The sequence below is a fragment of the Mobula birostris genome, chromosome 1, assembly GCF_030028105.1.
Source record: "Mobula birostris isolate sMobBir1 chromosome 1, sMobBir1.hap1, whole genome shotgun sequence".
NCBI lineage: Eukaryota > Metazoa > Chordata > Chondrichthyes > Myliobatiformes > Myliobatidae > Mobula > Mobula birostris.
Genome location: NC_092370.1, coordinates 162,805,414 through 162,823,502, shown reverse-complemented (window position 1 = coordinate 162,823,502; position 18,089 = coordinate 162,805,414). Strand labels below are relative to the sequence as shown.

The 18,089-nt window shown below is 42.8% G+C and overlaps 1 protein-coding gene across 1 annotated transcript in view; it reads right to left on the bottom strand.

Moving 5' to 3' along the window:
* Positions 1–18,089, bottom strand: part of ltk (leukocyte receptor tyrosine kinase) — an 88,955-nt gene that overhangs the window by 18,203 nt on the left and 52,663 nt on the right. Inside the window, exons 12-15 of the mRNA XM_072250730.1 lie at positions 14,000–14,186; positions 8,216–8,306; positions 3,120–3,184; positions 678–807 (exon numbers count right to left, since the gene is read on the bottom strand). Of these exons, the coding sequence (XP_072106831.1) occupies positions 678–807; positions 3,120–3,184; positions 8,216–8,306; positions 14,000–14,186 (473 nt within the window). The remainder of the gene's footprint in view (positions 1–677; positions 808–3,119; positions 3,185–8,215; positions 8,307–13,999; positions 14,187–18,089) is intronic.

Here is an 18,089-nt window from a genome sequence, read left to right as displayed (position 1 = left end):
GAAGCATTAGAGAGGGCGCAGAGGAGATTCACAAGTTTGTTGCCTGGATTAGAGAGCATATCTCATGGGAATAGGTTGAACGAGCCAGGACGTTACTCTTTGAAGCAAGGGAGGATAAAGGGTGACTTAATACAAGAGGATAAGAGGCATAGATCGAGTGGACTTTTTCCCAGGGCAGAAATGGCTAATACGAGTGGGCATAATTTTTAGGAGATTGGGGGTGATGCTAGGAGTAACTTATTTTGCACAGATTAGTGGGTGCAAGAAATATCCTGCCAGGGGTGGTAGTAGAGACAGATACATTAGGGATATTTTAAAAACTCTTAGATAGGCCCATGGTGATAAAAACAAAATGGGATCTATACAAGAGGGAAGGTTAAGTTGATCTTAGGTTAAGGGTTTGGCACAATATTGTGGGCCAAAAGGTCTGTACTGTGCTATCATGTTCTATGTTTTAATACATCACCTTGCTGCTAGAGAGAAAGTTATGTACTTGAATGGAATACATCACATCAGGCAAGGTTGGAAAGTGGTTGGAAAGTTTGTTTAATTATTTACTCGCCATCTTTGTATTTGTTCAACTAGTATTGAAGCCCACATGAGATCTGTCACTTGCTCTTCAGCCTTGAGAGGTGAACCACACAGGAAATATTACAAATATTTGCTTTTGTGCTTACAGCTTTAGGCCTGTTTTCTCTGAGAAAAGTCTTCATGTCTCCTCCAGACATCAGTTCCAGTAGGATAAATCGAGGCAAGGCTTGAAGACTCACACCGATACACTGGACAATATTCTGGTGGTTAAACTTGCTATTAAAAACAACGAGGAAATAATATAGTTAAAAGTTCAAAGCACATTGAAGACTAGGGGAATACTAGCGATGAAAATTTCACTGAATAAGGAAGAGGAAAGGATTATACCCATATAATAAACACCTTCTCACCAGTGGTAGAGAACAAGTTTTTAGATATTAGCAAAAGAACCTGAAGGAGGATGAGAAGAATTATTTTTATCCCAACTAATTGTTATGATCAGGGTCGCCTTGCCTAAGGAGGTGTTGGAAGCTGATTTAATGGTGGTTTTCAAAAAAGGAAACTCAGTATTTGTATAGAGGAAAAAAAAAGAGCTACAGTTGGATGGGAAACATTCTGTCAAGGCAGAACTTGTGGGGAGCTGATTGGGCAACATAAGATCAAGTTGTAGAACAAACTAAATTTGGAGCTAGGTTAATAATTTAGATCGAGGTGGCCAACCTTTTGCATTCCAAGCGTCAATTTTTTCACGCACGAGTTCAGATGCGCCATATATCTCTTGTACCCGCATTCAATTCTTGTAAAGATATGTTAATATAGACATATTTAGCATTTTTACATGATATATTGATTTAATATAAAAACAAGATAAACATTACTTACCTTAATGAGACTTTTGAGTCTGTTTTGATTTCGCCAAGCTTTTAATGTTTGGAGTTAAATTAGTTACTGAAAGCAGCAGAGAATTCTTCAAATTTGAATCAGTCAATCGCAACCTCATTTTGTTTTTAGTCATAGTCATAGTCATACTTTATTGATCCCGGGGGAAATTGGTTTTCGTTACAGTTGCACCATAAATAATTAAATAGTAATAAAACCATAAATAGTTAAATAGTAATATGTAAATTATGCCAGGAAATAAGTCCAGGACCAGCCTATTGGCTCAGGGTGTCTGACCCTCCAAGGGAGGAGTTGTAAAGTTTGATGGCCACAGACAGGAATGACCTCCTATGACGCTCTGTGTTGCATCTTGGTGGAATGAGTCTACTTTAATCAATTTCATGGCTGAAAATGTTTTCAGAAACAATGCACAACGGTTTTCCTGACGGACCCGCTATAAATAAGAACTAATTTTCCCACTGTTCATTGAATTCACGTTTACTATCACTTTCTGCTTTTCATTTGCTCACTTTCTTTTGCACTGTGATGGGTAACTGAATGTAAAAACAAGGCTTAATCTTCCAAAAAGTACAAAACTGCAAATGTTCTCAAAGGGCGAACAAAGCACAACTCCGTAGTGCACGAGTGTCAGTTGTAAACTGACTGGCAAAAACCTGCGACACACGGCTGGTGCAGATGCCTGGCGCCTCAGGATCAAACAAGTATCAAACATGTATTGAACAGTTATGGAACCACTGCAGAACAAAAGTCCTTCTTTCCTAGTTTGACTCATCGAACATTTTTTTAAAAATTGAAAACAGATTAGTGTGAAAGGAGATAACTTCCGCCAAAAGATGTGCACGAAATAATAAAATTGCTAAAAATAATTGCTAAGTTTTAGATTTATTCTCAGTAAAACCCATTTCTAGCTCAAAGCCTCTTGAATTCCTGTTATAGATTTTTTTTCTACAAATCGGTTTCTGGTTAATACTTTTTGCACGAGTAGGCTTACTTTTTTATTATTATCACTGGGGTGCAAGGCACCACTTTTGCCGCATGTGCCCCATCCCTGGTTTAGATGGCTTTCATGAGGAAGGGGATTTCAGAAGAATGTTTCTTAAATGGAGGATGCATTAATGGAAGCGTCACTCACAGTCCCATCTAACTGGAGAAGTGGGATGAAAAAGAACAGGATTGAATGTTCACGTACCACCCGCCTTTGAGTTTATCATTTAATCCTAATTGACCTTCACTAATTAACTGACAGTCAGCTTTTGACTGTCTGTATGAGTCCGGCAGTCCAGACTCAAAGGTCAGACCTGTGATTAACGTCCTGGGATGAGGTCCGAAGTTGGAGCCCAATGTCTGTGAGTCTGAGTATCCAGGGACAAGGACTAGAAGCCTGGGGTTGTCCTATCCTGGCATTGGAGTCTTCAATGGGTGCGGGAGGACTGGGAAAGGACTTGTTCTGTTGTCGTTGTTATTGTTGCTTGTGTTGTTCTTTGGAACATTATGGGCTTGCTACATTGGCGTTGGAATGTGTGGCAACATTTGGGTGCGTTGGTTGTTAATGCAAATGATGCATTTCACTGTCGGTTTCAATGTACATGGGATAATTAAACCTGAATCTAAATCTAAATGTAAACTGTGTGACTGTTCTAAACCTTCAAGCAATCAGAAATGCACGAAAACAGAGTTACCACTGTTACCTGATAATTAAAGCCTCCATCAGGAAATCCATTTCATCCTGCTCGGAACAGATTTCTGGCAGAGTCTGTGATTGGTAGCAAATAAGTGCAACAATACATCAGCATTTAAGAATTAGGAATTCAAGGATTTAATGAAAGAGGAATTGGATCATGGGCCTTACTTGGGCCAATTTTTACACTTAATTATATCCATTCCCTTAATTTGTAAAAATTCTTAAACCCAGACCCAAATATATTGAAAAATGAAGCATCTGTAGTCCACCACACAAAATAATTACAAAGAATTGCAACTTGTTGCATTAAAACAATCTCATTTAAGTCATAAATAGCTGATGGCTTATGAATCCTACTTAGCTGTACTGTAGAGTCACAGAAATCATACAATATTTAAACAGTCCATCATACTTATGATGACCTTTATACATATCTATACAAGTTCCACTTAGTTACATTCATTCTATAGCCTTCAATGTGAGGCATTTCAAATGTTTGTCTAAGTACTTCTTAAGATTTTAAGGAAGTTCTATCTCCACTGCCTCCTCAGGCAGTGTATTCCAGACTCCACTCTCTATACGAAAATATTCTTCTTCAAGTCTCCTCTAAACCTCTTGATCTCAATTTATACCTATCCCCTCTTGCTTTAGACACCCTCACTCAAGAGAATACCGTCTACCCTATTAACCTCTGTTTGCTTTTTTATACTCCACAGAGAAAATATCGCCATAGTGCCTACCGTGATAGTCTCTCACAGAGAACTTTCTGTTGTGTTGAGATCATTTCATTCTTTGATATTTCAAAGCATATAGTTCCCTCCTTCTCAATCTCTCCTCAAAAGATAGTCTTTGCATTCTAATAAATAATGCACTGTGCATTCATCACAGTATGTATAAAACAAGTAGAATCTTAGATAAGAATTCAAAATCTATACCCAGCACTCCACACGTGATCTCATCAAAGTAATACACAATTGCATCATCTTAATTGAAAAAAAATCAATGGCCACTTTATTATTACACCTGTTCATTAATGTAAATACTGTATCTAATCAGCCAATCATATGGCAGCAGCTCAATGCATAAAAGAGGTTCAGTTGTTGTTCAGACCAAACATCAGAATGGGAAAGAAATGGGATCTAAGTGATTTTGACCGTGAAATGATTGTTGGTGCCAGATGGGGTGGTTTGAGTAGCTCAGAAACTGCTGGTCTCCTGGGATTTTCATGCACAACAGTCTCTTGAGTTTACAAAGTAAGGTGCAAAAATTAAAAAAAAAACATCCAGTGAGCGACAGTTCTGCGGACGAAAATGCCTTGTTATCGAGAGAGGTCTGAGGAGAATGGCCAGACTGGTTCAAGCTGACAGGAAGGATATTGTAACTCAAACAAAAATATGTAACAACAGTGGTGTGCAGAAGAGCATCTCTGAACCTTTAAGCAGCAGCAGAAGACCAGGGATATGCACTCAGTGGCCACTTTACGAGGTAAAAGTACCTAAAAAGCATCGCCATTGAGTGTATATTCCTACTCCCAGACAACACAGGCCAAGCTGACGCCTGCTGTCCTTGCTTGCTAATGTTTTGCCATATGCACATAATGACGTTCGAATTTCTCCGATTATCAGAATAATTCATTCCCTCACCTTCTGATTAATGCTCTCATTCTTCCTCTCAAAGTGAATAATCACATCAGGCTCCATACACTTTTGGGGGTATTCTATAGGCACCCTGGTAGCAGCAGAGATACAGAGGAGCAGATTGGGAGGCAGATTTTGGAAAGGTGCAAAAATAACAGGGTTGTTATCATGGGTGACTTTAACTTCCCTGATATTGATTGGCACCTGATTAGTTCCAAGGGTTTAGATGGAGCAGAGTTTGTTAAGTGTGTCCAGGATGGATTCCTGTCACAGTATGTGGACAGGCCGACCAGGTGGAATGCCATACTAGATCTAGTACTAGGTAATGAACTGGGTCAGGTCACAGATCTCTCAGTGGGTGAGCATCTGGGGGACAGTGACCACTGCTCCCTGGCCTTTAGCATTATCATGGAAAAGGATAGAACCAGAGAGGACAAGAAAATTTTTAATTAGGGAAGGGCAAATTATGAGGCTATAAGGCTAGAACTTGCGGGTGTGAATTGGGATGATGTTTTTTGCAGAGAAATGTACTATGGACATGTGGTCAATGTTTAGCGATCTCTTGCAGGATGTTAGGGATAAATTTATCCTGGTGAGGAAGATAAAGAATGGTAGGGTGAAGGAACCATGGGTGACAAGTGAGGTGGAAAATCTAGTCAGGTGGATGAAGGCAGCATACATGCAGTTTAGGAAGCAAGGATCAGATGGGTCTATTGAGGAATATAGGGAAGCAAGAAAGGAGCTTAAGAAGGGGTTGAGAAGAGCAAGAAGGGGGCATGAGAAGGCCTTGGCAAGTAGGGTAAAGGAAAACCCCAAGGCATTCTTCAATTATGTGAAGAACAAAAGGATGACAGGAGTGAAGGTAGGACTGATTAGAGATAAAGGTGGGAAGATGTGCCTGGAGGCTGTGGAAGTGAGCGAGATCCTCAATGAATATTTCTCTTCGGTATTCACCAATGAGAGGGAACTTGATGAAGGTGAGGACAATATGAGTGAGGTTGATATTCTGGAGCATGTTGATATTAAGGGAGAGGAGGTGTTGGAGTTGTTAAAATACATTAGGACGGATAAGTCCCCAGGGCCTGATGGAATATTCCCCAGTTTGCTCCACGAGGCAAGGGAAGAGATTGCTGAGCCTCTGGCTAGGATCTTTATGTCCTCGTTGTCCATGGGAATGGTACCGGAGAACTGGAGGGAGGCGAATGTTGTCCCCTTGTTCAAAAAAGGTAGTAGGGATAGTCCGGGTAATTATAGACCAGTGAGCCTTACGTCTGTGGTGGGAAAGCTGTTGGAAAAGATTCTTAGAGATAGGATCTATGGGCATTTAGAGAAACATGGTCTGATCAGGGACAGTCAGCATGGCTTTGTGAAGGGCAGATCATGTCTAACAAGCCTGACAGAGTTCTTTGAAGAGGTGACCAGGCATATAGATGAGGGTAGTGCAGTGGATGTGATCTACATGGATTCTAGTAAGGCATTTGACAAGGTTCCACACGGCAGGTTTATTCAGAAAGTCAGAAGGCATGGGATCCAGGGAAGTTTGGTCAGGTGGATTCAGAATTGGCTTGCCTGCAGGAGGCAGAGGGTCGTGGTGGAGGGAGTACATTCAGATTGGAGGATTGTGACTAGTGGTGTCCCACAAGGATCTGTTCTGGGACCTCTGCTTTTCGTGATTTCTATTAATGACCTGGATGTGGGGGGTAGAAGGGCGGGTTGGCAAGTTTGCAGACAACACAAAGGTTGGTGGTGTTGTAGATAGTGTAGAGGATTGTCAAAGATTTCAGAGAGACATTGATAGGATGCAGAAGTGGGCTGAGAAGTGGCAGATGGAGTTCAACCCGGAGAAGTGTGAGGTGGTACACTTTGGAAGGACAAACTCCAAGGCAGAGTACAAAGTAAATGGCAGGGTACTTGGAATTGTGGAGGAACAGAGGGATCGGGGGGTACATGTCCACAGATCCCTGAAAGTTGCCTCACAGGTAGATAGGGTAGTTAAGAATGCTTATGGGGTGTTAGCTTTCATAAGTCGAGGGATAGAGTTTAAGAGTCACGATGTAGTGATGCAGCTCTATAAAACTCTGGTTGGGCCACACTTGGAGTATTAAGTCCAGTTCTGGTCACCTCACTATAGGAAGGATGTGGAAGCATTGGAAAGGGTACAGAGGAGATTTACCAGGATGCTGCCTGGTTTAGAGAGTATGCATTATGATCAGAGATTAAGGGAGCTAGGGCTTTACTCTTTGGAGAGAAGGAGGATGAGAGGAGACATGATAGAGGTGTATAAGATAAGATAATAAGAGGAATAGATAGAGTGGATAGCCAGCGCCTCTTCCCCAGGGCACCACTGCTCAATACAAGAGTACATGGCTTTAAGGTAAGGGGTGGGAATTTCAAGGGGGATATTAGAGGAAGGTTTTTTACTCAGAGAGTGGTTGGTGCGTGGAATGCACTGCCTGAGTCAGTGGTGGAGGCAGATACACTAGTGAAGTTTAAGAGACTACCAGACAGGTATATGGAGGAATTTAAGGTGGGGGTGTTATATGGAAGACAGGATTTGAGGGTCAGCACAACATTGTGGGCCGAAGGGCCTGTAATGTGCTGTACTATTCTCTGTTCTATATTCTATCTGCCACCTTCTTGCCATTCAGTTAATCTGGCCGCACCCCCTTGCTTCCATCACACATTTGCTCTCCCTACATTGTCTTACAAGTGAACTTAGCTAGTTCCCTCATCTCAGCAACCGAGATCTGAAGGGCAGCTTTTTCCCCGCAGAGTGTGAATACCCTCTGGAATGAGCTTCCAAGGGAAGTATAATTTCAATGCTTAAATGGATTTTGGACAGGTAATTGAATCGGGAAAGTGTAGAGAGCTACATGTCTAATGTGGCCAAATGGGATTAAGGTGGATAGGTGTCATGCTCAGCTTGGATGAGCTGAGCCACGAGGGCCCTTTTCTGTGCTGTATATTTCTGTGATTCTATGGTATGCAATTTAAATTGCTTATTTGTTTCTCCTTGCATCAGTCTATCGGTTACACTCTACTAACCCAAGAATGACCGCTTTATTTCTAGTCTAACTTTTATTTCTCATTAACCAGTCCTTAGTCCATCCACCCATAATCTGAGGAGTCTCAGTCTCATTCATTAACCCAATCACCCTTACATTGGAAAATGAACTTGGAAGGAGTTGCACATGTTTGGAGCAAGAATGGCAATGGAGCAGTAGGATTGAACATTTCTACTGAGTCACGTTAGCCTCCGTACACGCTGGGCAAACTACAGTGCAGGGGTTAGGAACCTGGCCCGCTGAGGCAACAAAAAAAATTTGTCTCAAAACACCATGCAAGGAGAGAGAGCCGTCCGTGCGTAGGCTGCCCAGTCAATGCACCACGCGAGTAGTCGGCCACATACATACTTGACGCATTCTCGCAAACAATCTGATATGGTTCAGAAAGGTCTATCACTAACCTTGATTGCCACTTGTAAAGGGGCTGATTCACCACCAATTCCAACCACATGGCCCTCATACACCTCACCAAAAGCACCATGACCAAGGGCCCTTAGAAAGAAAGATGCTTGGTTAAGATTGTAAAATGCACCTTGTTATCAAGTTGTATCTCATCTACAGTGTGAAATGCTAGAGCAACAATATCTTAGTCAACGTGTGGATCCAGAGGTGAAACTTGCCCATTGAACAGTGCATGTCAGTCTATCTCAGTCACAGCAATTTCATATCTATTCATCAGCAATGAACAAGTCATTTCCCACATCCTCTAGATCTGACATCTCAGTGGAACATTTGCAATATTGTCAGGGCTTTTTCTCCTGACTCTCCACTTGCATTGTGTCAGGCATGGGCAATGTCACCCCTGACGAGTTCCTCATCACCCACACCCCCCTATCCATGTTCACACCCTCCTCCTTCTGTGCTAGGTCCCAGTTGACCTGTAGCAGATATTTCCATGATGTCTTGCCCCAGGGAACTGACAAATTGTCTGTTGGGTATGAGCCTGCGTTCATGTTCTCATCATTGCTGCACTTATTCTAACCGTTCATTTATTCAGTCCAGGCAGCATTTTGGATGGTAAAGTCCGGACCAGAGCTACTTAGGCCTATTGTTGTGTAGAGGCCTTATACAGCCATCAGCTTCCTCCGTCTTTCCAGAACAGCCACATGCTGGAGGGACACAGCTGCAAAGGATAGATTGGCACATGGAAGGCAGACTGTAAAGAGCATGCACAAGAGGAGAGGATGGCTTCAGGCTGGGTGGTGTGGTCTAGGCCTGGAGCACTTTGCTGCAGTGGAGACCAGGTCCGAACGTGAGGCACAATCTGCTCTCTGGATGATTTATACGCCAGCCCAGATGGACTGGAAAGGCTGGGTGTTGAGACTGGAGGTGAGGATTGGGCCAATTTCACTCACTCTCCCGTGATGTTCACTCCTGTCTCCATGATACTGAGGCTGTGAGACTGCCCTGGCTGCTGTGCTTCATGTCTGCGAGCTTCGCGATGATTTGCCCCACTTATATGATGAAATGAGACCGAGGCTTTGGGCCTATTCTGGCCTACTCCGGGGATTCAATCTAAGGACTCAATTTGGTTGAGAATGCTGTTGCTTGCTTCTATAGTTTGCATGATTTGTGTTTTTTTCCCCTCTTTCTCTATGCATGGGGTGTGGGTCTTTTTTTAAATTGGGTTCTTCTGGGTTTCTTGCTTTGTGGCTGCCTATAAGGAGACAAATCTCAAGGTTGCATAATTTATACATTAAAAAAAACGTACTTTAAATCGTTGAAGGGTGGTGAGTCAGTGACCAAATAATTTCACTCACTTGGATTTTAAAATTGTTGAGTTGTTTAGATGTGGCTTTCATGGTTTGTTGCAAAACCAGATACAAAATCTGGTAACTGAAGAACACAAGGACAGTATTAGGTTTCTGGCTATTATTTATAAACCCATTCAGTGTTTTAATTTCACCCATGTATCTACGATTGGGATTTCAGATCATGCATGGATGCACACTACCCTTTCTGTGCAGGTACATCACATTTATGGAAGATTACAATCAAAGGTTAAGCAACAGAAGGTTGCAACTATATTTCCCTGTTCATTTCATGCCAGAAGTTTGTTGTGGGTCTACAAAAAAACCTGCCGTTCATTTGTATTTCCAGATAACAGAGAGTACCTCAGGAGTAGCATGAGTAGTCCATTATCCATCGGATCTTGTAGAGTTCAAAGAATTCTCAGGGACCAGTCATTTTTACAATCTATACAATTGACATAATGACTTGAATAGGGATCCCATAAGAATAGTTGTTGTCGACAGCTGCAGTCAGTGCTTTTGAGAGTTTAAATTTCAAAGTTCGAAGTAAATTTATAACTGATGTACACAGATGTCACTTTGAGATTTGTTTCCTTGCAGGCATTTACAGGACAATAAAGAAATACAATAAAATTTATGAAAAATTATAAATAACAAAGACTGACAAACAACCAATGTGCAAAAGGCAACACATTTTGTAAATAATACAAAAAAGTAAATAAGTAATACCGAGGACATGACTTGTAAAGACATTGAAAGTGAGTCGATAGGTTGTGGAGTCAGTTCATTGTTGAGGTGAGTGAAATTATCCACACCAGTTCAGAGCCCAAATGGATGAAGGGTAATAACTGTTCCTGAACCTGGTGATGTGGGACGGAAGGCTCCTGTACCTCCTCCCCAATGGGAGTAGTGAGAAGAGGGCAAGGACTGGATGATGGGGGTCCTTGATGATGGATGCTGCTTTCTTGTGGCAGCGCTCCATGTAAATGTACTCCATGATGGGGAGGGCTTTGCCTCTGATGGACTGGACTTTTATCTACATTTTGCAGAATTTTCTGTTCCTGAGAATTAGTGCTTTCATACCAGTCAGGATACTCACCACTTTGCATTTATACAAGTTTACACTAGTTTTAGATGACGTGCCAAATTTACACAAAATTCTAAGAAATAGGAGACACTATCATGCCTTCTTTGTGATTTTGCTTGCATGCTAATCCCAGGACAGATGCCAAGGAATTTAAAGGCGACCTTCTCCCCCTCTGTTCCCTTAATGAACACTGGGTCATCGACCTCTGGCTTCTTCCTATCATCAATAATCAGCTCTTTGGTTTTGCTGATGTTGAGTGAGAGATTGTTTTGATACCATTCAATCAGATTTTCAATCTCTCTCCTTTGTGCTGATTCATCACCAGCTTTGGTTCGACCAACATACTAATTACAACCAGAAATGTATTAGCTGGAGTAACAAACTGTAATTTCTATTGGTAGACTTTTTTTAATGCTTGTATTTAATTTGGCTTGAAGACATTTTTAGGTTTGTATAAGAATATTTAGGACACCGAAGAGCATTTTTGCCAAAGGCATCTTGTTGTTTTCCCAAGAGATTGAGAAGGGTTTACAACCAGGAAGGTTTTAATGGATTGAGAAAATACAAACCATTTTCACTAGTAGGTGGCCTATTACTGGTGGTCCAAGGTTTAAGGTAATTTACACTGGGTTGTGGGCTAGGTGGAAGGTGAGTTGCTCACATAATTCTACAGTAGTTCTGATAGTTCAAAGTAGATTTATTATCAAAGTACATACATATCACCATATACAACTCTGAGATTCATTTCCTTGTAGGCATTCACAGTAAAACAAAGAAATAATAGAATCAATGAAAAACTACACGCAAAGACCGACAAACAACCAATGTACAAATAAGTAAATACCGAGAACACGAGTTGTAGAATCAGTTCGGTGTTGAGGTGAGTGAAGTCATCCGTGCTGGTTCAGGAGCCTGATGGTTGAAGGGTGATATCTGTTCCTGAACCTGATGGTGTGGGACTCAAGGCTCCTGTACTTTCTTCCCGATGGCAGCAGCTGGTTCCTCTTTGGAACTGAAATCTGCAGCCAGAGACTGGCATGTAGCATTGTTTCAAGCTATTCAAAAGAACTGAGAACCTTCAGGAGTTCGGAATGTGGTTGCAGCAGCTGGGAGCTCAGGAAGTTCCCCAATTTCTCAGGACACGAGGTTGTTCAGGAGGCCGGAATAAAACTGAAGCACAGGGCTTTAAGGCCTATACAGATGAAGATCGTGTGAGGTGTCACGGATGTTGGTAAGAAGGGACTGAAGTTGGGGGGATAAAACAGTGTCAAGGTATGCAGATATGAGTTCAGTTGGGCAGGAACAAGCTGAAACGATGGTTTCTACCCGGCCAAGTGGGTTTGTGGATCTTGGGTAGGAGCTAGAAACGGGAGGTAGAAATAACTTCAAGACCTGTGTGGAGAAGTGTATGCCTTTGAGAGTTTTCCAAAAATGGATGCCCTGGGTAAACCAAGAGATTCACAGTTTGTGAGAGCTGGATCTGTGGCAATCTGGACTGGCAGTTCAGAATCATTCTAGAAGTCCAGGCAGGATTTACAGAAGGTCATGAGAGAAAAAAGATAATTCATGCTAGAAGCAATCAGATGCATGACAACTGTGGCAGATTGGTATGCCATTAAGTGAAATTTGACAGCATAAATGGCGGTAATGTATCATTTCCTGATAGCTCAATGCCCTTTTATGCATGCTTTGGAAGGGAGAATAACACTAGATCTGTGCAAATCCCCATAGCATCCAGCAATCCTGTGATCGCATCTCAGGATGAGATGAGGGTGAACTCTTGCAAGGCATCCGGCCCCAGTAGTGTACTTGGCCAGATACTGAAAAATGGTGCCGACCAAGTGGCTGGAGGACAAGTGTTTGAGGACATCCTCAACCCCGCATTGCTGGGGTCTGGGGTTCCTCCCTGCTTCTAAAGAGCAGCAATGATACTGATGCCCAAGAGCAGGGTGAGCAGTTTCTATATTAACCACCCAGTTGCAGTCATGTCCACTGTGATGAAGTACTTTGAGAGACTGGTTATGGCTAGAATTAACTCCTGGCTGAGCAAACAGCTGAAACTATTGAAATCTTCCTACTGCTGCAACAGGTCTACAGTGGACACAATCTCACTGGCTATGGAGCACCTAGACAACTGCAAAACATAGGTTTCTATTTATCGATTACAGTATAGTGTTCAGCACTGTCATCCCCTCAGTACAAATCACCAAGCTTCGAAACCTGCTCCTCTAACTACCTGTGCAACTGGACCTTCAGCTTCCTCGTCAGGACTCCATAGCCAGCAAGACCATTTCAGTTCTGACAATCAACACAAGCAATCTACCTCAACAGATGAGCTTAGCCCACTACTCTTTTTTTTTCTAAAGTCATGACAACATAGCTATTTATAAATTTCCAGAGGACACCACCATTGGTAAAGTCTCAGGTGACAATGAGAAGGCATGCTGGAGTGAGATAGATTGACTAGTTGAGTGGTGTTGCAATAACAACCTTGCACAGTGCCAGCAAGATCAAGGAACTGACTGAGAATGCCAGGTAGGGGAGGTTTGGAGTTTGAGATGTCAGTGATGGAAGGGGTAAGCAATTTTAGGTTCCTGTGTGACAACATCTCAGATTTATCCTGGGCCCAACACATTGATGCCATCTTAAAGGCCGGACACCGGTACCTCTACTTTGATAGGAATTTGAGGATATTTGGTATGACACCAAAGATTCTTGCAAATTTCTGTAGATGGACCGTAGAGAGCATTCCAACTGGAGGCATTGCCATCTGGTGTGAAGCTCCAACATACAGGATCGCGACGGACTGCCGAGGGTCGTGGATTCAGCCTGTTTTATTGTGGGCACAATGCTCCACACCATGGAGGACATCTTCAAGAGGCGGTACCTCAAGAAGGCAGCATCCATTAAGGACCCTCACCATCCAGGATGTGCCCTGTTCTCACTTCTACAAAGGGTGGCGGGGGGGAAGGAACCCAAAGTCCCACATTCAATGATTCAGAAACAGCTTCTCCCATCACGATCAGATTTCTGAATGGTCTGTGAACACTACCATGTTACATTTCTTGCAGTACTATATTTGTCTCTTATACTTGTTGCTATTCTGTGTTCTTGCACTGTACTTCCGCGGTAGAACAGCAACTTTCATACCATACAAGACAGTGAAAGTAAACCTGATTCTGATCTGTAGTAGACTGCCTGAGTGGATGAAAGTAGCTCAGTACATTCACACAAAATTGATGAGTAAAATGGAAAGGCGAGGAGGAAAGGACAGGTTGGAGTGAATCTCATTGGACAGCAGTAAGATAGGCTTAATGGTGATTCTCCACAGCTTTAGCGTCACCCACCTCAGCAAGGAGATGTTCCTCCTGGGTACCTCCCTGAGTTCGTTGAGTGATGCCACCTTGCCCGCAAAGCAGTAGTTCGGGTTGTAATCCGTCATGATGGTTGAAGTCCTGATCTTGCTCAGCTTGTACTCCGAGCTCTGCAGCTTCACCCTCACCGCCGCCAGCCTGCTGTTCTTACGATAGTGAACTGCCGTGGAAACAATAGAACGATTGATCAGGGTGCTGCCTCATACCCTGCCACGGTGCCATGCCCACCAAGCAGTTCACACAGGCCGACTGTAGGCGCACACTTATACGCGCGACACATGCAAATATACAGATCCACAGACTGGACAAGGGTTGCAGTTTGTAACACTCCAGTGGCAGCCATTCTGGGCTTGTATCCATGCTTTATGCCATAGGTGTTCTGCATTACAACAGTAACTCCACTTCAGAAATATTTCACTGGCTGCAAGCACTCTTGGATGTCCAGGGGGTACTGAAGGTTGGCACAAATCCTTTTTGTTCTCCCTTGCAACACAAAGAGAAACAAATCCCTGTGTACTTAAGAACCAGTCAGGAGGTTATGTTGCAACTTTATAAGACTTTGGTTAGGCCACATCTGGAATGTTGCATACAGTACTGATTGCCCCACTACTTGAAGGATGTTAAGGCTCTGAAGAGGGTGGAGAAGAGGTTTACCAGGACACTGCCTGGTTTAGAGGGCATGTGCTATCACCAGAGGCTGGATAGACTTGGGTTGCTTTCTGTGGAGCACCAGATGATGAAGGGAGATCTGATAGAAGTTTATAAGATTATGAGAGGCATAGATAGAGTGGACAGAGTGTACCTGTCTCCCAGGGTTGAAATACCAGAGGACATGCAATAAAGGTGAGAGGGAGTAGGCTCAAGGGGGGTGTTATTTACCTAGAGAGTCGTAGATGCCCGGAATGCACTGCCTGGTATGGTGGTAGAGACAAATACATTACCAGACTTCTAAGAAATATTTGGATAGGCACATGAATGTAAGGAAGATGGAAGGGTATGGACATGGTGTAGGCAGGAGGGAGTAGTGTTTCGGTGTTTTTGATTTGCTTTTTAGCTGGTTTGGCACAACATCGTGGGCCGAATGGCCTGTTCCTGTGCTGTACTCTTCAATGTTCTAACTATAATAATGAGAAACCTCTCACATCAGCCCATCAGAACTGGTTGCTGAGCTCAAGTTGGCTCATTGATGGTACCTTGCCTCTGATTTAGAACATTGTACGCATTTACTCCTCCATCACAAGAGAACCAGTTACTATAATCTTACAGTTTATGGAGCTCTTCCTTGTATGTTGTGTTGCCTTTGAGACACAGTGAATATATTTAAAATGCACTTCGAGATGTGAAGTGCTTTGAGATAGTCAGTGTGAATAGCCCTGTACAAATGCAAACTCATTTCCATTCATTTTCTAAGTGTTCTGTAACCATATTAGTCTTAATTTTTTACTGATGATCAATTTATGCTTTTGCTAAATGGATATCTTAAGTTAAGCCAAAATTAGTTAAGATAAGGAATGTACAAACAAGAGTTACTGATGCAAGAATAGGCAAATTTGGCTCCTCTGACATTCAGAAAGGTCATGAATGATAATTTCCCTCATTACCACTTCTCTGCCCTAAGCCCATATCCATTGGTTACCTTAATATCCAAAATTCATTGATTTCCATCTTGGATATCTGTCCAGCCCCGTAAGAATGGACATCGAGATCAGCATTTATTACATGAAACTCTCGAGAGTATAGGCTCTGTTTGCTAACACAAGCTAGGACTCAGTTGTTGATTCTACTGATTTTAAACTGTAATTTCCAATAGAAACCCATCAAATTTCTTTTGAAACCTCTCAACCTTGTTTCCACTTGACTTAGGGTAGCAGTTGAAATTAGAGGACAGAAAGCCAGGCATGACTCGTAATGAGGAACTGCAATATTTGGAAAAAGGAGAGAACGTCATCGTGTACTACCCAAGAGGAGAGGGGTAATGGTGACTGGCAAATGGATGTCTTCTGAATTCTCTACTGTACAACATTTTAGAAACCAACTACTCTCATTTTTTGAGCAACACACTTTATCAAAGTTGCTGGTGAACGCAGCAGGCCAGGCAGCATCTCTAGGAAGAGGTACAGTCGACGTTTCGGGCCGAGACCCTTCGTCTCATTTTTTGATATAGAGGGGAGCACTCAGCCTTCTCGGCTGGGTCTCAACATCTCCTGTTAGTACCATTTGCCCATTAATTTCCGGTTTTTTCCTGTCTATCCCACTCTGGCTCTCCTTCACTAGAGGGAACATACAGTGGCCAGTGGACACTGTCATATCACTGGAATTAAACTCTCACAGTCACAGAGATAACACACCAACTCTCTAAAGGCATCAGCTGATTTTACTGTAAAATAACACGTGATGAGTGTTAAGCACCATTTTATCACAACAGGAATTGGGACGAAATATTGGGAGCATCTCTCCTTCACCGAGTGCCTGGCCCCTCAAGCCATGTACTGGACTCTCCTCATTGGGCACACTTTCAAAACCCCATCCCATGCTGAACCTCATGACTGTGGGTGGGTCGTGGCCCTTATATAAAATGAGATTTCTGCAGTTTCTCTGTTGCGCTCTATTCAATTAAACATCCTTAAAGTGAGGTGATCACAATCATCCTTATGGTTTCCCGAGTACCCAGTGCCTCATTGCCCGCACATTTGTGGGCTAACTTTTCCTGTCAGTAATATACTTCAACAATCATGGTTACTTTCCCTGCAGAAACTGACAAGGACAGGGGAAAGGGTTGGTGTGTTTTGATTGAAAAGGAAAGCTTCACAAGGAGGCAGCCACAGAGTTGTTTCAATCACTGACGCACACTGTCCCACCGTGGGGGCCCCGACTTATTTGGTCAATTAGCACCAGAGAGATTGGTGTGGCCCCTTGAGCTTCCTCTGTCAAGCGATTCTTCCTTGAACCTGAAGCAATGCATTTAACTATGCCAGACTTTGCAATTTTAGCGAGTACCTTTCCTGCCCAGTCGCACCAAAGAAGGTGACTCATAAAATAATAGAAATTTTATGACACAGCTGATGACATCTTGGCCAGTCTTGACCATGTTGATGAAAAATGGTGCTTCTTCAAACACTAACAATTTAGCTCTTGAAGTACCCATTCAGGTACACTTTAAACGTGAGAAGGGCAGCGCATGAAAGAGCAGTTTTAGTCCGTGGCTAACCTATATGACAGATACATTTGTATGTCTTTAATAATCAGACCAGAAAAATCAATTGACATAGGCTTGAATGCTTAACTCGAAAACTTTGGTATTGTGTTGCCCTTAATGTTAAAATATACTAGCTGCTTTTTCTCTTGAATGGTTCTGATTTTATTCCTCTCACTCTTGGCTCCCCCTGCAGGTGAAGTGGTTTCTCTCAGTATACAGGGTTGCATTGTCTTTTCAGGATCTTCAGTCACATTCATGTCACCTTCCCTTCTCCCATTCTTCAGGGAATACAAGGCTAATGATGCTGAGGTCCATGCTAGGGCGTGCTGGGAAACAACATCAGTGATGTCACCTGGGGTCATCGGGTGTTTCAGGTCTTTCAACATCAGACGCCCTTGCCCAAGCGACCTAGCCAGGGTTGATCAGGCCCCAGCTTGTGTCCCAGCAGCAATGATCCGCCGGTCACACCTCGAGCCATAGCCATCTGGAGGCTCACTCAGAAGCTTTTGGTTCTTTTCTTTGTAGCCCCTGTAATGCCAAGGAAATGTATCCTGCACACAAATTGAAAGCTGGTGATATTAACGACAGGTGTCCCAAAGCTCCAAGGTTAAAATGAAATGGGATTTCTGCAAGCTGGTCAATTGTAATAACTTTTTCGAAGCAGGACCATAAGAGCCAAGATATTTCCTCTATCTTATTCCCAGTATTCCAGCCACTCCTGTAATGGCTACTACTTCCCTACTGGTGATGAGTTACTGCCTGTGTGGATTTTATGCTCCCAGGCCAAGCATATACACATCACTCATAGGAAAACAGACGTTTTGGAAACCCGCTGCAAAGATTGATGACATAATTTGGGCAGAGTAC